Source organism: Gobius niger (assembly GCF_951799975.1).
Source record: "Gobius niger genome assembly, chromosome: 1".
Taxonomy (NCBI): Eukaryota; Metazoa; Chordata; class Actinopteri; order Gobiiformes; family Gobiidae; genus Gobius; species Gobius niger.
The window spans coordinates 42,507,895-42,534,744 of record NC_136852.1 but is presented as its reverse complement, the minus strand read 5'-3'; the positions used below and the strand labels follow the sequence as shown (position 1 = coordinate 42,534,744).

At 39.9% G+C, this 26,850-nt stretch overlaps 1 protein-coding gene across 4 annotated transcripts in view; it reads left to right on the top strand.

Moving 5' to 3' along the window:
- LOC306971251 (ral guanine nucleotide dissociation stimulator-like) overlaps nucleotides 1–26,850 on the top strand; it is a 71,047-nt gene that overhangs the window by 33,800 nt on the left and 10,397 nt on the right. The window contains exons 1-8 of one of the 4 annotated variants that reach the window (XM_079567470.1): nucleotides 2,365–2,772; nucleotides 15,117–15,421; nucleotides 18,705–18,776; nucleotides 20,607–20,782; nucleotides 21,790–21,914; nucleotides 22,796–23,011; nucleotides 25,170–25,273; nucleotides 25,372–25,456. In XM_079567470.1, the coding sequence (XP_079423596.1) occupies nucleotides 2,635–2,772; nucleotides 15,117–15,421; nucleotides 18,705–18,776; nucleotides 20,607–20,782; nucleotides 21,790–21,914; nucleotides 22,796–23,011; nucleotides 25,170–25,273; nucleotides 25,372–25,456 (1,221 nt within the window). In that variant the 5' untranslated portion in view covers nucleotides 2,365–2,634. Of the gene's footprint in view, nucleotides 1–2,364; nucleotides 2,773–15,116; nucleotides 15,422–18,704; nucleotides 18,777–20,606; nucleotides 20,801–21,789; nucleotides 21,915–22,795; nucleotides 23,012–25,169; nucleotides 25,274–25,371; nucleotides 25,457–26,850 lie in introns of those variants that run through there. The other 3 variants (XM_079567469.1, XM_079567471.1, XM_079567472.1) reach the window with 3 other exon arrangements.

Genomic DNA, 26,850 nt, shown 5'->3' with positions numbered 1-26,850 from the left:
ACGACTGATAGCTCCATTGTTCTCAGGAGATTTCATTAAGATGGAAGAGTTTCACTTTGGTTTTAATTTATTATTTTTACACTTTTCAATCAACTACTTCTTAGCTATAGGGCTTTGTTGATTGGAGCCTTCATCATTTAGCATTGTTTTTATTTTTAGTTACTTACTTGATAACATGGCTACAGCAACAACTATACAAATATGCTGTTTTCAATCAAAAATAAATCAAATTCAGTGTTAAAAATGTTGTAAATACTGTTTTGAAATCATCTTGCAACTTCCACCTCAGTGTTCAACGTCCTCCCGGAGGGTCTCGACCCCCACTTTAGTGCTATATCACTGCGTTATACCCCAATGTGTCAAGATATGGTGGCGACGGGTTTAGCTTTGCTTTAGTTCACGTTAGGCCTGTCACAATAACAATCGGAAGTTTATTGAGGCAGTAAAATATTACAATTAACGATCTTGAAGACCTTTCTATGCCTCAGAAACTAGCTCTAAAGCTTAAAAATTACAAAGGATTTGTCCTTTCTCTGAAAATGTCCTACAACAAGCATGAAATTCAATGAAACACAACCTACTTCAGGTAAAAAATTCAGTTCTACATTAGAAAAGTGGGACAAAATGCAAATACATGTCCAAGTATAGTTCATGTTTCGTCCTGGTTTTCTTGGGGTGACAGTGGCTGCAATGGTGTCGCCTATGCAGGTGCAGACTTTCGTGGCGTCCTTGGGAAAGACACTTATCCCACTGCCTGTATGAATGTGGTGTGTGAGTGTTTTGTGATCGTCAGAGCGGCCAATGGCGCAGATTGGCAGGCAAGGCAAGTTTATTTGTAGAGCACAATTCATACACAAGTCTTCTCTAGGGTTACTGTGGTTACAAAAGTAGTTCACCACCACAAAGTACGGAGTAAATTGATAATGACTACAGTGTAGCACTGGTGATTAAAGTCACATGTAAACAAAACGGCTAATGCTACAGTAGTTAGCTCATACCACTTGATGTCGGAAGTCGGAATTGGAAATTTCAACTGGAACGCGCACCAACTCCGTAATTCTGACTCGGAAACTTCTCTGAAAACTGATTATGACGCTCGAACATGAGCAACAAAGTTGTAACTTTTTACCTCCCGATGTTTCCGACCTGGACAACTGGAACGCCACAACACGGAGATAACGTTTCATTCTGGTCGGATTTTCCGACCTCCGACATAAGTGGATCGCACCATAACGTTCTGAAAGTTTCTCCAAACCACATAAAATTAAAAACATGCAACATATCGTTATGTTGAAAGCTGTGACCAAAAGTAACGTTCACGTCACGGATGCATTGGTTTTGTTACAGTTTTATCATTAGCGGCGCTCCACCACTGGGGGCCGCCATTACTGTCTTCATCTCGCATTCGAACTCGTAGCAGTCTGGAGGTCTCTGTGTGTACAAGTTGTAATTACCACTTTGAGTGGCGTTCCAAGGGGAGGTGGGAAATTTACCAGTTACCAGTTGCCTGGAACGCACCATACTCCTTGTGTAGTACTTGTTCAGTCCATAGACTTCTGCTCACTCCTCCCCGTTTACCATAATGACCACGGCCGTGGGAGAAGTCATGGCGGATTTACAGACTCCTGCTCCCCAACTCTGATGAAGCATGTTCCTAAAGAGGGCATACGGGCGGGATCTTCGCCGTAGACTCGGCCCTTTGCGTGACGTGTAGCTCGCGCTGCTCCAATGCTAACAGTCCGACCCTCATTAAGTACGAGATTTCAAAAATTCATATTACGAAAACCAGCCTGGTTTCATATATTGTGACTAACCCAGCGTTATCTCAGGAGGAATATCTAGCCTCTAGTGTTAAAGAAATTGAAACCAGGCGTTAAAGTTGTTTTTAAGGTGTCTAAACTCTTTTCAATGGGGGCCTAGCGGCGATATGGAGGTACTACAGCAATGGCGGAGCAATGGCGGCCCCCAGTGTCGTGGTCATAAAGCAGAGCAGCCAGAGCCCATTGGTTCAGTCCTGTCATACATTTATTATTCCTGCCATAAATTATATTAGTCCTGCACAGTGTATGCCGAAAATTATCATGTCACATTAGCTTGCAATATCAGTAGCCACAGTCACATCACCAAATCCCCAAAGTCTTCTATCTGACTTATATCAATATTTGTTAAAAAAAAAAATAATAAAAAAAAAAAAAATATTGGAAAAGTTCCGTTTTAGTTCCATTTTTTTTAATTTTAGCCTTTTTTTCAAGTATCGTTTAATGCCTCAATATTGCATACCCGCATCGGAAATCGCAGTTTAATTTTTTACATCGTGTAGCCCTTACCTTTTTGATAGTTTTATGTTTTTACCGTGTTGCTAATAACCGTGCGGTCATGTGGTAGTTCCGGTGGTTCCCTGAACGCTCTGCCCTCGTGTAGGCGGAGTTTAGCGAGAATCCCTCCCGATCCTGAGTCATGATTCCCCCGCAGCAGCGGCAGCTATGATCCATCCCCGACACTGAACTACCATCCACACATCCACTACAACAAGCAACACGCAAAACCCACCGACTACACCCTGGACCTTTACCCCCACGCCATGCCGCTCTCTGAGCTGTGAGCGACCGCCGGCGATGCCTCTCTCTGGCGGGGATGGTCGCGGAGATGTTCGACTCGTCATGGAAGGTCCGAAGCATTTGGGATGGGGTGAAGCTGGAGGTATCCGAGGACCCTAGCCCCGTGGTTTTGCATAGTTTTACCCACTTGGACCCGGACCTGCCGCTGTGTGAGGTGAGACGAGCCGGAGAGAAGAGGGGGGGGGAGGCAGCAGTGTCACGCCGGGGAGAGGACGCGTCCTCTGCGGCAAAGCGGAGCGAGGGAAGTCGGTGGTTGTAGCGGGTCAGGGAATGGAAAGTGGTCGCGTTTTGTCGTGAGTAAAATGTCACTGAAGGGCTAACATCTGTTGAATGCGTTCTTTTCGGATAGAAATCATAGAAATAAAGACAAATGTTGTGATTTTAAAGATATAAAAGCATCATAACCAAGTTTTTACCCGTTAATCACTCGAGATGTAACGACCGTGAACCGTTAGCTTTAGCCTCAGGGACGAATCCAGACTCAGCTTCGACTGAAACCATGAAAACATCCATAATAATCTATTTTTTAATCGATATTTGTGACAAACTATGGCCTAGACCTGATGTCAGAGCTGAAATCAAGGCTATACGATCAATGCAGTGGTTTTACAGCTGGAATGAATTAAATATGGAAAAGGACTGAACCAGGACAGGGTCAAGACTGAAACAGATTTTAGTCTTACAACTACTATTATCTATCTAAAGGTATTGTTTAGTGAAAAAAAGGACTGAATGCAAACTTTTCCAAGGCAAACGTAGCATTTCCTTATGTTAAAATATAGGCACTTTCCTTTTAAGTGGCTAAAGTGCAAGTAGGTTCTTGTACTTTCGGTTACAAGCACTTAAAGTATTCGGTTCTTGTACTTTAACCTAATACTTTTCTTATATTGGGTTCAAATACAAGTAAAGAAAATGGGACTAAGCCAAGACCAAGAACCTACAGCCTACATTTATCACTTTATTTATCCATTATTATTTATTCCAGGATTAAACCAGCGATGAAAGTGTACTTAATAGAGTTCGGGAAAGTCTACAGTTACCATGGAGATCGGCCATCTTTGCAGCTGTTAGCATACATTTCCATTGACTAACATTAGCTAAAAACAGTTTATAAAGTTGAGAAAATAGCCGTGGGACAGGTCCGTTAGATGTATTTACCAGCAGTAACTCAGCAGCTAACTCACTGTGGTGTCCAAGTGTTTTAATGTGAACAATAACTCCAGTATTTTAACTTCTAAAATCTCCATTGGTTTACAATTGCTGCAAATCCCATAATGCTTAGCGATATGACGTCACATTCCCGAACTCTATAAGTAATGATTTAGGAAGTTACTAACACCCAAATGACAACGTTATGAAACCCAACAACAATCCAAGACCAAAAATATAACTGCCATGACCAAATATATTATGGTCTAAATCAGGACGTAGCCAAGATTGAACTTTGCAGACCGATTGCAACTATGTAGTAAGCCTAGAAAATGAATCGGGCCTAAACTAGGACATGTTCTGTGCGTAGTAAATCCTCTCGGCTCTTACTAAAACCATGTCGGTGTCATTTAAACGGCTTATTGCGGTGAAAAACGCTGAGTCGTGCTAAGCTTCTGATACAGCGGCGTATATCAGACAGACGGGCGCTGCTCCGCTCCACTGCGAGATACTGTTACACCAGTGATGACTTGCCCTTTTTTTTCTTTTCTTCTTCTTCTTCTTCCTCCCATTTTTGTTCATTTCGGTCACTAAGAGAACGGTGCACCAAGTCCTCCCGCGCATTTTAACACGGGAACGTCCAGATGAACCTCCATGAATTATTAATGATATTGATATTGGCAACAGCTGGGGGTTATCCTGCATTAAAAGCCTATTTCCTCTCGGCTTCCACTGCAGCCCTAAAAGCCGTTTTCAAATACAAGCTTTGGGGATTTCTGATGACTTGGCTTGTTTTCAAAAATGTAGCGTCGTTGTGTTCATCTAATCCCCGCACGCGTTTCTCCCGCGTCTTTAACTCGGTTTAATTGTTGTCGATCGATAGGTCAGGCCTTGATCGTTTTTGCGCTTCTGTGCGGATTTGTTTACGGGATCATTGTACGCTTCAAAATGAAAGCGCTTTGTTGCGGTCACAGACTTGCCCACAGTGATTTGTTGTGATGCCTCATGTGTTGATGCGAGACTAAACCGTGACCGAACCAGGATGATTGTGGACTTTGAAGCGGCACCTATGCAAGGTTTCAGTGGAGCAGTAAAAAGCATTAAGTCATCTAATGAATTGTGCCATATTTAAAGCTATAAATGCCATTGTAAAGCAGTACAGTGGTTTTGAATCAATTAAGTTGATCAATAATTCAGTTCGACGGAATGTTTTGACTGTGGTCCCGTACCGGTTGCTTTCTGTGACATTTACCAGGGGAATCAGAGGTGACGCCTGCACCGTCTGAAGTCTTTAGAAAAATATTGTTGTTTATGTACATTTCAAATTGAGTGGAAAAATGCTTTAAAATGTCATTCGTATATTTGTTTTATTTTATACTACGGGGCTATCCTTTATTTCTTTGTGGAAACATCGATAACTGCTGAAGTTGGCTTTTGAACTCTGCTAATATCTTCGCTTTCTTCTTTTACCAAAGCACATAGGTCTATTGGAAGCTGGGGTAATCAAATTGTTTTCTTGTGGTACAGTAAACTTCTACTCTGTAAACACGACATTTGTAAAAGAAAATGACCATGTTGTGCATGAATATATAGCACATTTCCTCTGCCACGAACCAGGAAGGCAGAGGCTGAATCAGCACAGCGTTAGCTTTGGCGGTCCACCCGGTTCATGTCTCGACTAGGGGTTTATTATTATATCGCAATAACGAAAGGCGATGCAATATGGCCCATATTGTATCGCGTTTCGTTATCGCGATATAATTTTTTTTATATCCTTGTAATTTTTGATATCACTGTGGACACAATATAATTTATGCTACGCTCAGCTCCATTAGAGCAGCATAAACACTGACTGTGTAGGACACAGGGACAGGTGCTTAAAAAGTAAAATGAAATGAAGGATGTAAATTGCTTGAGTAGAACATATTTGCAAGGAAATTAGCAAACCACTTGAATAAAAAGAATGAAACATCTTTGCATTAATCTTCCAAATAGGCTTATGGCTGGAATTTTGAAGTAATTTGTCCTTTGTCAATTATATCTTCACATGTATCGTTTTCTTGATATTCCTTTTTTATATCGTGATAGAGATTTTAGGCCATATCGTCCTGCCCTAGTCTCGACCCTGTCTCGCTATGAACTCTGGCTGAGACGAGCTTCTGATTAAGTGAACAATCGGGTTGTGGAGGGTCTGGAGAGCTAGAAACACATTTATGCAACAGCTGAAACATTTTACTCAGCTACCAACCTGTAACAGTGCAATTTCAACAGTAGTCAAATCAACAGTATTATACTGCAAATTGCAATTACAGTAAAAATCTGTAATTCACTAAGAATTCTGAGGAATGGTTGAGTGGTCCTGTAAGTTACGGTAAAGTTTTGGTAAATTACAATAACGTACTGTGATTCACATTACAGTATCACTACTGTAGAAAGACTTTACAGTGTTACTGAAATATTAATATACAATATCCGTTGCTAGTAAGTTACTGTAAAATCTACAATAAACCTCACAGTACTTTTATGGTTTGAATTGAAAATGGAGTAATCAGGTATTGCAGCTTTAAATCAGCGTTAGTTACAGACTAACTGCATGACTAATATTTTAAAGTTTTGTTGGAAAGCAGCATTGAAAGAGGTCAACACAAGGTCTTTTTTTTTTTATATTTGCAGCTGCAGATTATATCATAGGAACTAGACTGAGTTACAAACACTGCTGCAGGGCACAGGGAGAATGTATGCGCACAGCAGCTTACTATTTCATTATATTAGAGTTATGAAAACTATTGTATAAGGAATTATGTTCATCAACTGATTTCATTTTAATTTTTCTTTTTTTTTTCTTTATGCTTTAGAGTTTCTCCCACTTGAACAAAGCACCAGAATGTGTGATTATGCGATTGTTCATTGTGGCACTGAATTTGAATCATATACAGGGCACTTTGGAAGCTTGTACTGTTTTGTGTCTCTTCTTTTCTTTTATTGTTTAGGCAATAGAAATATGATAAGACTTAATCATTCATGTCAAGTTTTTGTTGGAAATATATAACTTTGCCAAAAAAGCGTTTATGAGATGGTCACGCTTTTAGTTTTTGTACATTTTGCCGGCTATAATGTTCTGTTACTCAGATAGCATATCATCAAATTGCTCTTACTGGTGTTTTGAAATCAATAAACACACTGTCTTAGTGCACTGACAGCATGTATAGCTAATGTGTGTTACATAAGCATCGCCAATCCTGTGCAGTAATGAAGGAAGTTGTTATTCCCCATTCAGGACCATGTCTTTGAACGCCCCGTTGCCTTAGCACTTTCTAATCCTCAGGCCCTAACACAATTACCTAATGCGTAGTAATCCTGCTCCTAAAGCTTCACTCTACAGCTCTGTGCTTCCTTACAGCAAAGGCAGGACAGTGAATGCTGGGGTCAGGTTACAAGAGAAAGGGTCCTTTAACAGGATCCAGTAATTCCAAATGGCATAATACGACGTGCTACATTAGCGTAAACCAGGATTTTAAATTTTGTTAAGAATAAGAAGATGGTGAAGAAAAAGTTTTTGTTATGAAGGTATTTGTTTTTTCCATCAAATTGTGTTGAAACAAGACTTAAACGGCGCTAATTCAGGAAAATCATAGCAAGGCAAGTTTATTTGTAGAGTACAATTCATACACAAGGCAATTCAAAGTGTTCACAGTTGCATAATATTACAAGAAAACAGATCAAATCGATCCTTAAAACACCAACATAAAAATCAAGGAACTACAGTAAAACGAGTGCAGATAAAATACTTTCAGTTGTCATATTCATGTGTAAAAAGAACTGTTTTCAGCCTGGATTTTGAACATTGTTCGTTGAGGCCTGTCTCACATCCTCATGAAGACTCTTCCACATTTTAGCTTCAGCAAAAACAATGATCTCAGTTTTGTCTGAGTTTACTTGGACACATTATTGCTGTTTATTAGCTGACCCAATGGAATAAGAGGGGTCCCAAAATGGACCCCTGGGGGACTCCACAGATTCTGGCTAAACGGAAGCGTGTGTTTTTGTTGTGCCAGCAAAAAAATGTTATGGGAGTCCTGCAATTTATTTTGTGAAATAATGTGGCTTGTGTGATAAGGATATTCACCTATTATATCTTATACTGTGAAGCACCTCGAATTGCAAGTTTCTTTATGAAATGCGCTATGTGAAATAAACTGCCTAGTAGTGTGAAAACAATGATTGGTAATGTATTCATGTATTCTTCGTTGTCACAGCTGCAGCTGTAGAACGTAAAGTAGCCATAACAGACAGTTGTATCCTTTATTGTCCTTCCAGTTTCTGGTTTCGTTTCCTTCCAGTTCTCCACTTTCCCCCATTAACCCAAAACATGCCCAATAGGCGAATCCTGCAGTTAGGTTTCCAAGTTCATGGCAGCTCCCACTGCTGTTAGTTTAAGAATGCGTCAAACACCGAGGAAGTATTTACCAATGGGGACAAAAAAGGATGTTGACCTTTTAGCAGATTCAATTGTTTGTTGCTTGTACATGGTTACTAAGCTATTACTATGATACAAATATTTTTTGTGTCCGGGGGAAAGCGTATAACATGATCCAGTCTATTGTAGTCGCTGCTGAGAGGTTTGACTGGGAGTTTCCCCAATCATTCATGTTTAGATTAAGCCGGAGGGACTTGGTACATGTTGCCCACAACAACTGCTACAGTAGTTAACTTTTTAATGAGCATCAATTGAATTACAAGTTTGAAGATAACTGGATGTTTTCTGGAGAGACTCCCTCCTTCCTGCCTGATAGACTGTCAGGAAGCAGGAGGATGGTTCCATTTGGGGCAACATGCAACGGTTATTTTGCTAATTGATTCGTTTGTTGACAATTCATTTGATGGATGGATGATTTGGACTTATTTGCTCCTCTGTGTCGGTTATTAGGCCTCGTGTCTCGGGTCATGGGGATTAATCAATTTGTTAATAAGTTAAACTACAACACCACTCCAGATTTATTTCAAGAAGACAATAAACTTCCTTCATGTGACATATTTGTCCCATTGTTTAGTCTATTTTTTTGATATTCACGTCTTGTTCTAATAAGGACCGAATCCAAACATGGGCATCATGCTTCCTGCTAAAGTGGGTCAGGGTTGACGTTTGGGAGTAACTTTTTACAAATGTTTGGACTCAGTTTGCCCCAAGAGTTATGTTCATAACCGCGTCCAGATGGCAGTGAAAACATATTCATATCGGGGTTTCGTAATGGAGAGTAGTTGAAAGCCCAACAGATGTTTTCATCAGAGTATAATGTGTCCTCTGCGTTTGACCCACCCCAGGATCTCGAGCCAGTATCTTCTTCAGTTTGTTTTTGTTGGTTTCAGTTTTCGCTAATGGCAAACGTTTGAATTTAGTTAGACCGCGATGAATCGTTCAATTCCGTTGTACTTTCCTGTCCTCACTTACTCCTTCCGCTCATGTGAGTCCCCATTGTAGTGTCTAACATCTCCGGTCTTTAATATGGGCCGTGTTTTAAATATAGCAGTGAACTCAGCACAAATGAAATGTCAGACTGTGATGTTACCTCCGCAGAGCCCTCTGTCCCGCTCTGTCCGTCCTCTCTCTGAAACGGGATGCCGCTTTAGTTCAGCCGTCGGGTTCTATAACACGTGTCGCCTGGAGATTAAGGGGGTGAGGGAGAATACTGTGTTACTGGGGACGCCCAATGTGCCAGCGAAGGTTTACGACACACCAATGCAGTAAGGTTCAGGACAAGTACTTAATTTGTCCTCTGCGATTGAGGTCCAGGGCCCATCTGCAAGATCTAAAGTTGGAGTTGGACAGGATTACATGCCCGAGCTAAGGATTTAGCTTATACAGATGGCATCAAATGGTCATGTTCGAAGCTGACAGAATACGGAAAACGCAGAGAAAATATCTTGTTTTTCACCTACGAGTACTCCTCCTCCACTACTACCTTCAAAAAATGCTGAATTATGGATGTGCTTTCTATCAAGTAAAGATACAGAGACATGGACGGGAGCAAAGTGGCTGTAAATACATAAATAATGGAGAACGCTATCCGTAATGTTTACGTTAGCGCCATGTTAGATGCTATCAGCTTGGTTTAACCTCTGAACTCCCACCTGAACGGATCCCATTTTCTCCAGTTTGGCTTTACCCTAATCAAAAAGCTTCTTGGGAAAAAGCAAAATAGCCACAAAAAATGAGAAGAAAACAAGAATGTAAACGCAACAAAAATGTGACAAAAATGTGACAAAAATGTGACAAAAATGTGACAAAAATGAGACAAAAAAGTGACAAAAAAGTGACAAAAAATCAACGAAAATGTGACAAAAATTCAACAAAAATGTGACAAAAATTCAACAAAAATGAGACAAAAAAGTGACAAAAATGAGACAAAAAAGTGACAAAAATTCAACAAAAATGTGACAAAAAATCAACGAAAATGTGACAAAAATTCTACAAAAATGTGACAAAAATTCTACAAAAATGTGACAAAAATGAGACAAAAAAGTGACAAAAATGACAAAAAAGTGACAAAAATTCCACAAAAAAGTGACAAAAATTCAACAAAAATGTGACAAAAATGAAAAAAAACAAAAAAAAAACACAAGGAGACACAACACAGCAACAATGCGAAGAAAAAGATCAGTTTTGTGGGTCTTAGCTTTCAAATGAGGTGTTACACAGGCCTAGATAATAGCCAAAGAGGACAGAATGCATTTGGTTTAGGCGGGTGGTAAGAGGTTTAGTAGGGTAACAAGTAGTATGTTATTGGAATAAAAGTTGTGAATGAAATTGACTTGACATTTGTGTATGTGCTAAACATGCCTCTGCATAAAACGTACCCCAAAACAAAAACGCAATGAGCAGAAGTTCAGTTTTGAGCGTGATTTTTTCCACGTTAGTTTCATTTCAGCCGGCGTTAAAAGGGTTTAGTCAAAATGTTGCAATAGTTTTGAATATTGCAATTTTCCCTCATGTTATAGAGACTGATATTATATTATATTACATCACGGACATTTGCATTTTGGCTTCATCCTAAAAGTTTAAGATCGGTTCTGTTCTGTTTCTATTTAGTTCTACGTTAGCGACTAAAAATATCGATCAGCTACTGCTACCACTGAAGCGAACAGTAAACAGTAGCAGGTCCTCCCTCAATAATTTGTTAATGTTTAAAAGCAGAGACGGCTCGAATGAATGAGGCGCTTGTACTGCCGCATTGATTCCTGGATGCTTTCTCTGCTGGTGAGCCGATAGCACCAGAGCTCAGGGGGTTTGTGCGTGAGGGCTGTGCACGTCTGCAGCTGTCCAGAGCTTTCCCTTTCTCCACAGTGAGATCACTCCTCCCCATGTCCTGTTTACATCCTTCTACTCCCGGATCCGTTTAAAGAGCCAGTTGTTCATGCATTTTTGGCTGGATGAATGATTTAAATAAAGTTCAAAGACTAGATCTCTCTTAAAAGTGGGGATTAGCAGCTCATGTCTTTGCAGCAACTTGAAACAGATCTAACCTAGAGGAAAGAGGAAAACCCAGCGACAAAAAATGCCCGACCTTCACCTTCGGAACTAGAGATTGTATTTGTTTTGCCCTGCCTTGTGTCCACTGTAATAGATCTTCTATTGCTGCAACAGATGGAGGTTTTTCCCACAGCGTGCACATTATTACAGAGTGTTTCCATGGTAGCGACAGGGCCGCTGATGGAGCAGACAGTAAACAGTACAGTGCTGCAGGCTGTGGGAGTTTGAAGGCAGAGAGTGTGTTTTAAAGTACAGAGCTGCACAATCTGGAGAAAATGCGTCTTGAAAAGTATTGTGAGAAGGCTTGAATATGAACGGTTAAACTCATAACATATGAATCACATGCAGTTCTGAACATGTGTATCAAACTACTCCAACACCAGCGTCTAACTCCAGCACGACCGCCAGCCACTCCTACTTTCTGTTCAAAAGCAGGAGCGTCCGGGACTCTGTTTTGCAGTCTTCTGTGAGATCCTTTTTTTTTTGTAGTAGTAGTAGTAGTAGTAGGCTTCGTACTCTGCTTAACCGCCATATTGGACGGACTTAGAGATCCATCCATCCATCCATCCAACCATCCCAAACTTCCCGATCCATGCACACAGTATCTCGATATGCAATATCAACCGATGCCAAGTGACTTCCTTAAAAGTCTTTCTCTGAGTGAAAAGGTGAAGGGTCCTCTTTCAATTCATTGCAAGTCTTTTCTACTCTTGCAAATGAGATGTTACATGTCAATTATATCTAATCAATTAATGTAAAAGAGTTAAACGAGGATCACTGAACCTTTCTACTAGGGCTGAACGATTAATTGCATTTGCGATTATATCGGGATATTACACAACGCGATTTCGAAATTGCAGAGGCACGCGATTTTGACCCATGCAGCTGATGGCCGTGGCCCATAGAAGTGAATGTAGCTGCGAGAGACGCCGCCGCCCGCTCCGCGCTCCACCACGTGCTTTTGTTTACTTCTCCGTCTACTTAAGGTGCGTGGTAGATCGTGGATATACTGTGAAAATATCAGCGTGTGTAATGCAGCCACCGCTCAGGACTATTGCTTTTTCCTCTGTTAGCATTGCGTTAGCTGCAGCGCTACACGCTCTGATGCACTGATGACAGAAACTTTCCTCCGGGTTTACACGTCTCGGCTCCACACAGATAAAGCTGAGCCTGAGCTGCTTGTTCAGAGTCCTTTGCGGCTCACTTTTCAAGGCTTATGTTTGGGAATGTTTTGAATAAAGATAAGAACTTATCTCACAACCACTGACTAAAACACAAGAGCAAATAGCAAGAAATTATTTTGGCTAAAAAAAAAAAAAATGAATAAATTCAGTATAAGCTTATTGGATATGATGTAGGCTAAATGACTATGTGGACTATTTTGAATTATATTCCATGTGATTATAAAGGACTTAAGAGTGAGTAATACTTTATTAAATCAGTTGTAAATATTTAATTGTATTGCAACAAAAAGTCATTAGCGGAAAATCGCAATAAAATCGAAATCGCAATATTGATTGAAAAAAATCACAATATTGATTTTTGGCAAAATTGTTCAGCCCTACTTTCTACACTAAATATCCTTGGCCACATGACAGGCATTTAAGTTGCATTATTAATATTAACAACTCCCAAAGTGATCCATTCATAGTTTCTGTCCCAACTTTGATTAGTTGCCATTAGCATTAGCATACTGTTGTTAGCAGCGGCATTTTGTGCAGCGATCAAAAATACATTTGTGGAGGTTAAAACTACCCCCAGCGACTAAATTCTCCAGGTTCTGCCCTTCAAAATGAGGTACATGCCTGATATTGTATATTTTTCCTGTATCGGCTCCGGTATTCGATGCCAGTATCGGATCGGTGCATCCCTAGGCGGACCGTCATTGGTTAATCATGCCCTTCAGAAGAGGTACCACCAGGTCCCAGAGACATCACCTCGTTTAGGAGTCTGAAGTGGAAACTCTGAAAGCACAGGTTTATGTAAAAGGTCTATCTTCTTGTCGAGATCTGTTCAAGATAAATCAGAAATGAAACCAAGTTATTTGCCTTTATCTTATCGTCCAGCCCTAGAAAAGCAAGTAGCGCGGCTGTCCAGGCTCCACTCGCTCCAATCCAGGACAGCAGCACACAAGTACTCGGATCAATCGATAATTAGAATTCAATCTGGCTAAATAGAATCAGACACTGTGGAAGTTTGTTTCGTGGTTCGCTGCTCGGACAGACCGGGCTCGTCGGACTTCGATGAGGACACAGCGAAACAGGCTGCGGCTTGTGGCAGAAACATTAGCCCCGTTTGTTTGGTCACATGACAGCAAGAGAGACGAGAGCGGCACATGTCAGAGAGAGGGCGAACAAGGACGAAACCGCGATCGCAAGACAAACCGAGCACTAACTGGGGGCAGCTCCATCCTAACACAAAGATCTTAAAGCTACACTCGCGTAATAAGAGGGTTTTCTGGGGAACTAGAGGCTTAGAAATGACATAGCTCACAATGAGAGGGCGTTGGAAGGACTGAACCAGGACTAGACCATCATTAGGACCAGTAGAGTTGGTCAAAAGGGACAATGAACGATCCTTTTGAGGTAATCTGCTTTTAAACTCGTCTCTTGTCTTTATTTACCGTTTTTTTTACATCGAGTTTCATCCCTCCGAGGCTCCGCAGTTTGGGTTTCTTTTGGCCGCGTTGTGGACAGTCCCCTGTTCTCCGCCGTCGTCTCTTGATTCACTCATATGATCTGAGTTTGCACCAATTGAATTTTCTGAATTAGCCGATGTCAGTGCCTACACTGTTCATTTTACACGAGGTTTCACACATGTGCATTTCAAAACTCCAAAGTCGTACGTCAAAATGCGCATCCCTGGTTTTCGCAGCTCTGTCTTTCTTTGGGGGATTGCAGAGGGATTGACAAAGTTCAGTTTCCGCTTTGTGTGTTTAAACATATTGATTTGAGCAACTTGTATTGTAGGCGAAGCACAGTTGAGCCAAAGGTGTTTTCAATTCTTTAACCTCTTAACTCCCGCCTGAACCGAGAGGATCTTCTTCCTCACGTCATCAGATTTTTTTTCATCATTTTTTTGTTGGGTATTCAACTCATTTTTGTAACTTTTTTGTCATTTTTTTGTCAAATTTTAATCACATTTTTGTAATTTTTATTGTCACATTTTGTCACATTTTTGTCATTTTTTTCGTCAATTTTTATCAATTTTTTGGCGTTTTTTGTCACATTTTTGTCATTTTTTTCGTACATTTTTTATCAAATTTTTGGCGTTTTTTTGTCACATTTTGTCACATTTTTGTCATTTTTTCGTCAATTTTTTATCACATTTTTGTCACATTTTTGTCATTTTTATTGTCACATTTTTGTCGTTTTTTTGTCACATTTTTGTCTTTTTTTGTTATTTTTTGTCACATTTTTGTCTTTTTTTGTTATTTTTTGTCAAATTTTTATCACATTTTTGTCACATTTTTTTGTCCATTTTTTGCCAATTTCTTATGACATTTTTGTGACATTTTTGCCACTTTTCATCCATTTTTCATCACTTTTTTGTCAATGTTTTCTCACTTTTTTGTCACATTTCCATCATCGTTTTCGTCTCAGTTTTGTTGCCATTTTCACAGCTTTTTTCCAGAAGCTTTTGGAAAAAAGCCAAACTGGAGAGAATGTGCTCGGTTCAGGTGGGAGTTAAGGGGTTAAGATCCTAACATTATTCTAAAGGTCAAAGTCAAACCAAGTCCAGTCCTGCGGTAAATCTGGAGCAAACTTTGAGTGAACCAAGTCTAAGCCTTGCCTAACCTCCCAGGTCTCTCTCTATTCCAGAGCTCCACTCAGGAGATCGGGGAGGAGGCGGAGGAGGATGCGGTCTTCACCATCACGCTGCGGAAGGTGCAGCTCCACCACTCGGCCAGCAAGGGGCAGCGGTGGTTGGGCGTGGACTCGGAGGCGGCGCTGAGCCTGTACGAGACGTGTAAAGTGCGGACCATCAAAGCGGGGACCCTGGAGCGGCTGGTGGAGTACATGGTGACCGCCTTCAAAGTCCGAGACTCCACCTACGTCACCATCTTCCTCTGCACGTACCGGTCGTTCGCCAGCACCAGACAAGTGCTCGACCTGCTGCTCAACAGGTACTTTGCTTCATGGTTTTGTACGGGACAGGCTGTATGAGAGGGTGTTGGTGAGTGACAGTTATCGTTAAATGAATAGGCCTCCGTTTTTGCATACTGAGATATGGTCTTACTTTAGCTTAGACGAGTTTATGCGTGCCTGTGTGGTCTTTACGCGTGCGCCCAGTCACGCAAAAACACCAAACATGTTGTTAGCGTTTAGCCTCTGCTCCTCTCCTCATAGATACAGACGGCATTTCGTCATAGAAGGGGGCGTGGCCTCGCCGAGGGGGAAAATAGAGTCTTTAGAGAAACACAATTTTTCACTCTTTTTTGCCATTTTCTGGTGGAATATGAACGTATTTATCACAGACAAATAAAGTCAAGTGTAAATCGGGTCCATATGGATATTTTCTCACAGTAGATTGTTCTGTAGAAGTGAAAAAACGGCAGTTCTAGCTAGCGCTAGCTAGCCGTTAGCATTAGCCCGATACTAAATAATGATACAAAGACATGGGGAGGAGCAAAGTGGTTCAACATCCCATAAATACATGAATAACGGAGAATGCTAACTTGATGCTACATGTTAGCATCGGGCTAATGCTAACGGTTAGCTCGTGCTAGCTACAACTGCCGTTTTTTCACTTCTACAGAACAATCTGCTGTGAGAAAATATCCAAATGGGCCCGATTTACACTTTGCTTTATTTATGTGATAAATACGTTCATATTCCACCAGAAAATGGCTAAAAGGAGTGAAAAAATGTGTTTCTCTAAAGATTCTATTTTCCCCCTCGGCGAAGCCACGCCCCCTTCTATGACGAGATGCCGTCTGTATCTATGGGGCCAAAAAATTAGAAGCGACCAAGCTCTTCCACGTTTTTCTATTTAACCCCTTAACTCCCACCTGAACCGAGCACATTTTCTCCAGTTTGGCTTTACCCCAGTCCAAAAGCTTCTGGAAAAAAAGGTGTGAAAATAGCGACAGAACTGAGACTAAAACAATGATGAAGATGTGACGAAAAAGTGAGAAAACTTTGACAAAAAAGTGACAAAAATGTGACAAAAAATAACAAAAAAAATTGACCAAAAAGTGACCAAAAATTGATTAAAAAAATGACAAAAAAGTTACAAAATGAGTTGAATACCCCCCCCCCCAAAAAAAAAGATGGGGAAAAAATCTGATGACGTGAGGAAAAAGATCCATTTAGATGAGTTTTGTAGATCTTAGCTTTCAAATGAGGTGTTACACTGGCCTACAGGATTTGGGCAAAGCTGAACTGGAGAAAATGCTCTCGGTTCAGGCGGGAGTTAAGAGGTTAAACACAGTTATGTGAGTTGTTACACGATCCAAGTATAGTTTTACAAAATGAAACCTGTCGATTAAACGGGATGCTGTTTGTAAGGCATATTATATAATACCTTAGGAGCACTTTGACATCCACACAGTAAAGTCGAAGTGCTCCTATGGTATTATTACGGCTTACAATATAGTATCCCTTTTGTCCGCTTACAAAATCGCGTAAAGACCAGACAGGAACGCATCAACTCGTCTAAACTAAGGTAGGAACATACAGTTTGCTTGTGGGCAATTGCTGGTTGCTAGATTTTGCATCTCATCAATGGAATATAACATTTTATCTGCTTCAGTTGAACCCCATGGAACCTTTAAAATACACTTGACATGCTCACACTTACTTTATACATCAACGCCGAGGCTGGAGCCCCCCTCTGCCAGTGTTTTTCAGAGCCGAGTTTCTGAGAATTCTTGAAGCTTCTTTTGTGTTTAGCTCGGAGTGTGGAGTGAGAAGAATGAGATGCGCGGTTTGCTCGGTTAGCGGTTTGTGTTTTGCTAAACTTTCCTTCCTTTGGTTTGATTTGTTTTTTGTTTTTAGGTTGCGGTGTCTTTATTGTCATGATACCAACTGTTCAGCAATTTTCAAAGTTACAATGTACAAAATGAGTGTCCAATGCTGCTTTTTAATATTTGAGAGTTTTGCCTCTTCAGCACCTCAAGCCAGACTTTTTTGGTGTGCGTTACTCTTCTTCTTTATTATATATCTATTATTCTAACTTTTTTTACATCTGCAGTCCATGGCAGGGTAACGGACAACCCCCAACGTTAACAGAGACATGACAATTCACAGAACAAAGGGTTGACCATAAAAATCACAATCACACCTGCACAATATTTACAAATGCATGAAAAATAGATGATACCAGTACAAAGTATAAAGTCAGTGCAATGGGGAGTGTAGACTTAAAAGAGAGACAATGCACGTATGGCGTTCATACGCTGTAAAAAAGCATAAAAAATTGTGCTAAAAATAAATCTGCGAAAGAGCGAGGCTGCGAAAGGTGAACCCCGTTATAGCGAGGGACCACTGTAGAGTTCATGTGTCAGTTAGCATTGGCTATTGAGCCGTTTTTTCTCCTAAAATGAAATTTTACCAATGTCAACTGTATAGTTACATGTTACCTATCTGTGCTAACTCATGAATATATTTCTATGAATTTTAAAGGCCAGTTTCAACATTGTGCTTTGAATGACTGTACTGTTCTGCTCTTAAATTAGGTTTGTGGAGCTCAGAGAGGTTCAAAGGGGCAGCACCATTAAGTTAAGAAGTTAAATACAATGCAGTTCGCGGAGGACACCACACGTTGTGGTGTTCTTGACTCCGCGTCGTGTATTATAACCGTCTAATGCACGGCTCTTCGCTGTTTAATCCTTACATAACAAATTAGACCCTTTATTACTAAATGTCTCACGAACATGGTAAATCTGCATAAACTAATGTAATGTTGAGTATTTTGCAATGTAGACAATACAGTGCAGAAGGAAAGAGACAAGAGTTTCCTACAGCAAATATCATATTTAAAAGGGGATTTTTTTTACTGTGGTATCGAAATCGGTATCAAGAACCGAGTTTTATTTTCAGTATCATGACAACACTACTCCTTAGTCATAATGTATAATACATGAAATAAACATTCAGCTCAACTAAAACCAGGCTTAACATGACTTAAGTGTACGTAACTTACTAGAAAGGTTTCCTTTTTTTCTGGAATTCTATACCGCTCATAAACTGACATTGAAACAACCCTCCAGGACGTCCACGTCTGTATGAATGCAATGATCTTTTAAGGTCTTCATTTGACAGTCACATGTTCCACAACTTGAGCAGAATGTTGTGTCCCTTCAGTGTGACTGATGATGAATGAACAAATGACACAGTGACAATTTTTATGTAACTTGAAGAGCAGAGTCACAGCTCATAATTTAAACCTATATTTGTGTTTCTCAGATATGCCAAGCTCCAGAATGTGCCTGTCACCGCCCACAGAGTCTCCCAGGATGAGTGCATCGAGCTCAGGAAGTACGTATGCTCTCTACACTGCTTTACCTTTTTGATTCACTCATAATTTACATTTTATTTATGTAATATTAAAGATCTTGGTTAACTATGTGCCAATTTTTATTTGAAAATTACGATTTGCAAAATGACAAAAGATGACCAGATAAATACAGCCTGAGACAATAAAAGCAAAGTCCTATTAGAGTAAGGAGTAGGAGTTTTCCAAAGTTTGTTTTAATCCACAAAACACAAGCGGCTCGAGAGAACATAAACGGTGCAATTTGCCAAAAAAAACGATCTCACGCTGCTGCCCCCACACCTCTGCAGGAGTGAGGAGTGGGGAGTGGATCCAGCGTAGGATTTGTGTGAGATAACCGCCGAGGTTTGAGAAAACGCAGTCCTCCCACTGATAAGGGCCTAATAAATCTGCGGCGAGAATCTTGGACAAACACGAGGGAGGGAAATGAGATACAAGGAGAGCGAGGAAAGACGCAAGAGTCCAGGTGGTTCGGATCAACACTAAACCTGACAAGATCTGCTCCCACATACAGCGCTAAAACTGTGTCAGAGGGTTATAGATATATGCTAGGATTGCTCAAGAGTTATAGTAGAAGTATCTTAAATAATCCGAGGAGCTGCCATATCACCTCAAGTATACATCAGGTCCATATGGATATTTTCTCACAGCAAATTGTTCAGTAGAAGTGAAAAAACGGCAGTCATACCAAGTGCTAGCTAGCGTTAGCATTAGCACGATGCTAACATGTAGCAACCTGTTAGCATTCTCCTGGGCTGTTGAACCACTTTGCTCCTCTCCATGTCTTTGTATCTTTATTTAACCCCTTAACTCCCACCTGAACCGAGCACATTTTCTCCAGTTTGGCTTTACCCCAGTCCAAAAGCTTCTGGAAAAAAAGCTGTGAAAATAGCAACAAAACTGAGACGAAAACAAGGATGGAAATGTGACGAAAAAGCGAGAAAACATTGACAAAAAGTGATGAGAAATTGATGAAAAAATAGCAAAAATCTGATAAAAATTTGACCAAAAAAAAATACAAAAATGTCACAAAAAATGATACAAATTTGATTTAAAAAATGACAAAAAATGACAAAACAAATGACAAAAATGTGATTAAAAAAATTGACGAAAAAATGACCAAAATGTGACAAAAATGTGATAAAAATTTGACCAAAAAAATGACAAAAAAGTTACAAAAATGATGTTGACTACCCAACCAAAAACATTATGAGAAAAAAATCTGATGACGTGAGGAGAAAGATCCTCTCGGTTCAGGCGGGAGTTAAGAGATTAATAGAAAACCGTATTCATAATTCAGCATTTGTTTTGTTTTTTTATAATTTTGAATAATTAGAGAAAGTTTAGATTTTTCTCCGAATTGTTTTCCCCCTTAACTGTTTTCAAACATGACCATATATGGGCAAGGCAAGGCAAGTTTATTTGTAGAGCACAATTCATACACAGGGCAATTCAAAGTGCTTCACAGTTGCATAAATATAAGAAAACAAATACAATCAATAAAAACATCAACATAGAATTAATCAATTACAGTAAGAGGCAAGAGTGCAGATAAGATTCTTTCAGTTATATGCATGGGCGATTCCAGAGACGCCGTCTGTATCTATAGACCGGTAGTTTTCTTTTTTGTTATTCTATTTTAGATTTGAGTTGAGTATGGACAGGAATTAGTCGTTACCCTACACTGGCCAACAGAAAGTTAGCCAAAAACATTCTCTGCACAGTTCCTCTTTCAGGCAGAGAGCGCCCTACGCACACACAGGCATAAACCTGATGAGAGTAGACTGTCAGTAATGACCCTGTCCTCTCCTCAGCACGGTGTCTTCGATCCTGGGCGCGTGGCTGGACCAGTACTCGGAGGACTTCTGGATCCCTCCAAACTACGAGTCTTTACACCAGCTGCTGGCCTATCTGCACCTGCACTTCCCCGGCTCCGACCTGGAGAGACGTGCCCGAAACCTGCTCACCCACTTCCTCCGACGGCAGCAGTGTGAGCCAGACTCCGACGGTACCAAGGACACACCGCAGGACAGATATCAGGGGAAAACAGTGGACACACCGCAGGACAGATACCCGGGGAAACAGTGGACACACCGCAGGACAGATACACAGGGAGAACAGTGGACACACCGCAGGACAGATACACAGGGACAACAGTGGACACACCGCAGGACAGATACACGAGCTGAACCCTGGGACCATGACACGACTCGATAGGAAAATGTATCATAGTCTTTCCTATCAGACCTGGCATGAAAGTATAACCACTGGATGCTTCACTTGTGCCCAACCTTAACCCTATGCACAGTTTCTATAGAAACGGCATCTAAAGCTTTGTAAATGTTTTATAAATTATTAATTAATTTTTCACCTGCGTTTCACAAATGAGTTACAAAAAATAAAAGCTAATAAAGATGTTATTCAGACTATACTTTTTCAGTAATATGAATGACAGGAGTTCAACTAAATCAGCACTGCAGCTCCTTTGAGACCGATCAAGGGATTCTACGATACATTGAAAAGTCACTAAATTAACTGTGGCCTTAAATGTCATTAAAAAGTGTTCAATTTGACTTATAATGTGTATGTATATGTATAAATATGACAATATAATGTAATATTTTACATTAAGAGGAGATGTTGTTTTACAGTATAAGTCTAAGTCGTATTTGGGTTGTGGCTTGTCATCCTAGGGTGTTTGTGGGTCCTGAAGCACATCTCACACATACTGACCGTAGTCGACCTAACCTATTTGTCCATCCATCACCATTTATCAAACTCAAATCCTTGACTTTATCCCTATTTCCTGCACATCAACTTCAACAACACATGATCGAGGTCGTCTGACATTCGTATCATCTGTCAGAGGTCATAGTGTCTCTGGCTGATAAGATAAACACTGCATTACGTAGATTGTTTTTCTAACCTGGATTTCAGTACTTTTCCCTGACTATCATTGTAAAAAGTGTTTGTGTTTTTTTACCGCGGTGTTTCCAGGGGATCACATCGGCTGTCCGTTCGCGACGCAGGAGGAGAGCGGCTTCGAGGACGAGCTCCCGGCGTTCAGCTTCCTGTCGTTCGACCCCATCATGGTGGCCGAGCAGTTCACGCTCATGGACGCGGTGAGACGCCGCCTCAACAAAAACGCTTGCATAGAACTTAAGAGGACAGGCGGCAGACGAGTTGTGAATTTAATGACTTTTTTTTTAAACAAGCAAGAGTGCACAAAACAAATCCTCCCTTTAACCTCTTAACTCCCGCCTGAACCGAGAGGATATTTTTCCTCACGTTATCAGATTTTTTTCCATCATTTTTTTGTCGGGTATTCAACTCATTTTTGTAACTTTTTTGTGTGTGTCAAATTGTAATCACATTTTTGTTAAAAAAAAAAAAAAAAATTCACAATTTGTCACATTTTTGTCTTTTTTTTGGTCATTTTTTGTCATTTTTTTGTCATTTTTTCGTCAATTTTTTATCACATTTTTGTCGTTTTTTTGGTCATATTTTGTCTTTTTTTTGTCACATTTTTATCACATTTTAGTATTTTTTTTGTCACATTTTTGTCATTTTTTTGGTCAATTTTTTCTCATATTTTTGTCATTTTTTGTCACATTTTTGTCAAGTTTTTATCACATTTTTGTCACAGTTTTGTATTTTTTTTTTGTCCATTTTTTGTCAGTTTCTTGTGACATTTTTGTGACATTTTTGCCAATTTTTCATCCATTTTTCGTCACTTTTTTGTCAATGTTTTCTCACTTTTTTGGTCACATTTCCATCATTGTTTTCGTCTCAGTTTTGTTGCTTTTTCACAGCTTTTTTCCAGAAGCGTTTGGACTGGGGTAAAGCCAAACTGGAGAAAATGTGCTCTGTTCAGGTGGGAGTTCAGGGGTTAAAAGGTTTATGCTCTCCAGTGTGTTTTAAAATGTCCACAGTGAACCTGATAAACATTGGTATTGTCAGAGAAATACTCCCTTTGTTTCAATCTTAACTGTCTCTCCCGCAGGACCTGTTCAAGAAGGTGGTGCCGTACCACTGTCTGGGTGGGATCTGGTCTCAAAGGGACAAAAAGGGCAAAGAGCATTTGGCGCCGACGATCCGCGCGACGGTGGCTCAGTTCAACTCGGTCACCAACTGCGTGATCACCACCTGCCTCAGCAACCCCAGCCTGAAGTACACGCAGAGGGCGCGGCTGCTGGAGCGGTGGATCGACGTCGCACGGGTACGAAGCAAAACACTTAGAGGGTCATTTACCAAACGTTTGCTTATGTGTAAAGCGAGTACCACGTGCAAAAGATCACATTTTTGTTATTTTTTTGTCAATTTTTAATCAAATTTTTGTGATTTTTTTTGGGATCATATTTTGTCTTTTTTTTTGCCAAATTTATTATCACATTTTTGTATTTTTTTGTCATATTTTGTCACATTTTTGTCATTTTTTGTCACATTTTTGTCATTTTTTCTCACATTTTTGTCATTTTTTTTTTGGCAAATTCTAATCACATTTTTGTCAAATTTTGTCACATTTTTGTAATTTTTTGTCACGTTTTTGTAATTTTTTTGTAATTTTTTGTCACATTTTTGTCATTTTTTCGTCCATTTTTTTATCAAATTTTTGTCACATTTTTATCACATTTTTGTCACATTCTTGTATTTTTTTGTCAATTTTTTGTCAATTTCTTGTCAATTTCTTGTGACAGATCATCAGCAAAAGAGTAATTGATGCATTTTTTTAACCGCGTAGCATTCTCTCATTTACATATCAGATTTGGGGCCTGTAGCTGTAATACAGGCAACATCAAATGGTACATTAAGTGCAACATGGCAACAAAAAATATTTTATTTTTCCGTTTGCACCCGCTATTTAGCACCTGCCTTGATAAATGACCCCCAGAGTGCAGTCCTGTTTAAAGGCCTTTTACTGATTTTCCTCATTAACCCCTTAACTCCCACCTGAACCGAGCACATTTTCTCCAGTTTGGCTTTACCCCAGTCCAAAAGCTTCTGGAAAAAAAGCTGTGAAAATAGCAACAAAACTGAGACGAAAACAATGATGGAAATGTGACAAAAAAGTGAGAAAACATTGACAAAAAAGTGACGAAGAATTGATGAAAAAGTGGCAAAAGTGTCACAAGAAATTGACAAGAAATTGATGAAGAAATGACAAAAATGTGACAAAATGTGACAAAAAAATTACAAAAATATGACAAAAATTTGATAAAAAATTGGCCAAAAAATTACAAAAAATTGACCAAAAAATGACAAAAAATGGATTAAAAAAATGACCAAAAAAAATGACTAAAATTTGACAAAAAATTACAAAAAGATGACACAAATGTGACAAACAAATAACAAAAATGTGACAAAAAATGACCAAAAAAAATGACAAAAAAGTTACTAAAATGAGTTGAATACCCAGCAAAAAAGTGATGGAAAAAAAATCTGATGACGTGAGGAAAAAGATCCTCTCGGTTCAGGCGGGAGTTAAGAGGTTAACAAAGGATGGAGGACGTTCGCTCGCACAAACCTTTCTAGGGCTGGACCATTTTCACAAAAAACGAATTGCGATTTTTCTGACAGATATTGTGTTGTATTGTGTATGTTTTTGTAATTGAGCTTTGAAGTGCACATAGATACTAAAAGTGCTGTTAAGCATCACGGTACTCAGTTATTACACTTCAGCTTCATCGCAACAAGATACAAATCTGCGAGAGGCAGCAGAGAGGCATTTAGAGATGTCAGACAAACATCCGCTGCCACAGCCTTTCTCCCTATTCAGCCACATACATTTATTCTCTCAATCACAAGCTGCAAAACACTGCTGAAAGTTTGCTAACCCCTAAAATAAAAGTTCATCAAGTGCAGTAGTTCTCTCACTTCTCACATCAAGCACCCCCTCACAGAACACTTGACTTCCAAATACGACCCGGCCTTGTTACACACAGGGCATTTTATTCCTGGTTTAGGTTTAGTTTCTCATTTAGTCATGGAATCTTGTCTACTTTCATGCTTCTCCTCTTGGTGTGAACGCCTCAGACTTGGCTCTAATTTCAACCTGCTTCCTCTTCGTTCCTTGTTGAGCTGAGCTGGTACTAAAAACATAAAGTGCTTTCTGAAACACTTGAGAAATGATGGGACACTCTTCTAAAACATACATAAAACATTATATTATTCTCTGGACTTTATCTCTTGTTTGAACTTGACTAGTCAGTAGAATATTATATTTCTTTATGTCCGCGGTACACGGTGTGAAAGGACTCGCTGCTCCTCCTCATCAGCTGACTTAACGCCGACTTAAGGAGAGCAGCGTGAAAATTAGCCAACGAACAACGAACAGAGAGTCATTTTGAACGCATGGGTTTGTCCTGTGGTGTGTTCAGGAGTGTCGGATCCTGAAGAACTTCTCGTCGCTGAGGGCCATTTTATCGGCGCTTCAGTGTAACTCCATCCACCGCCTCAAGAGGACCTGGGACGAAGTGTCACGGTGCGTGCAAGCGGACTACGGGAAAAAAAAACGGGGCCGCTGTAGATTTCCCCGAATGAATCTCAACATGGCCGCCGTTTTTTTTTGTCTGTCCACAGGGAAAGTTTCCGAATGTTCCGCGAACTGTCGGAAATCTTCTCCGACGACAATAACTACTCCCTGAGTCGAGAGCTGCTGGTCAAGGTGAGATTAGAAGTTTATTTTTCAGCTGATTTCTCCAATACTGCTGATTTGTGGTTGTGTTGACACGACAACTATAAAGCGTCACTTGAAGTAAACCATGGGACTATCTTTAGCTAATTTTGTTTGTGTTTAAAACGTACCCATAGCTTGATGCTGATAGTTCTGGACAACACATGGCACTTTTTCTTTTCAAGACTTCAGAGGCAGCTGCAGGAGATTAAGGATGCTTTATTCACAACTACTTATTTCACCGTCACAAGAACCTAAACAGTTTATTTGAATTCTGAAGTCTGCTTTGAAGGTTTATATCATTTTTTTTGTTCTTGCTCGCAATGATAGAGGGAGCGAGTAAAAATTGTTTAATGTGGTCCAATGTCATTCCATTTCTAACATCCCGTTTCTTCACTGGGATGAGTTTATAAACATTTCACAACTTTCAGGCAATACTGTCACAATAATGTAAAGAAACTGCTGGTTCACTATCAATTAAAAGGCTTCATATGAAGGTCTTTTTTTTTTTTTTTTTTTTCTTTACAAATTTCTGTACCAAAACATACACTATGAGGCCACAAAAGGGTTGCAACAAAGCTGTAGCAAAGACCTTGGTCTTGCCTTATCGTTAACCTAACATTATACACTATCAAAAAACCTTCTTCTTAAAGATAAAGATAGAAGCACAAAGTGACATTTTTACTCTGTTTGATAAAAGGATTTGAGAATTGTGGATTACTACATTCATACTTCAAGACTTTCGGTAGGGCCTTAAGGAGCGCTAATAAAAGTCATTAAATCTTATTCCAACTGGCATTAATGTACATTTCTCCGAAGATAACTACAATACAAGATAACTCAACTATTTTTACTGCACAAGTTTGTCCACAATGCGAAAATGATGTTCTAAAACACATTCAACTGTAGTTTTGGCTACAGTCGTACAATCTTTCCTTTTGAATATGCAAATGTCCCCTCATTCCTTCTGTTTGTGCATATTTCATTGCTTAAAACAGCAAATATTCCATTAGATTAAATGTATTACATTAAAGGGACTAGATGTAAGTTCGTCATTTTTATACTCACTACTGCCACCTCAGGTCAAACGTGTAACTGCAGCTTCTATATTAAGCTCGTGCATGACGGCACTTCGGACCTGAATTAACACCTTTTTGAGTGACAGTGCAGGTGTTTGGAGGCAGTTGTGGTGAACAGGTCTGAGCTCATTCTACACATTAGGACATTGTTGGAACATGTAGGGGGAGGAAAATACATAATTTTAACATTTCTAAACTCCGTATAGTCCCTTTAAAGACGTTAAAGGCTCTATACCTCCAAACTTTCCCAACATTTTTGTTGCCTCCCAATACCTCACTGGGATGAGTTTATAGACACGTTTTCCC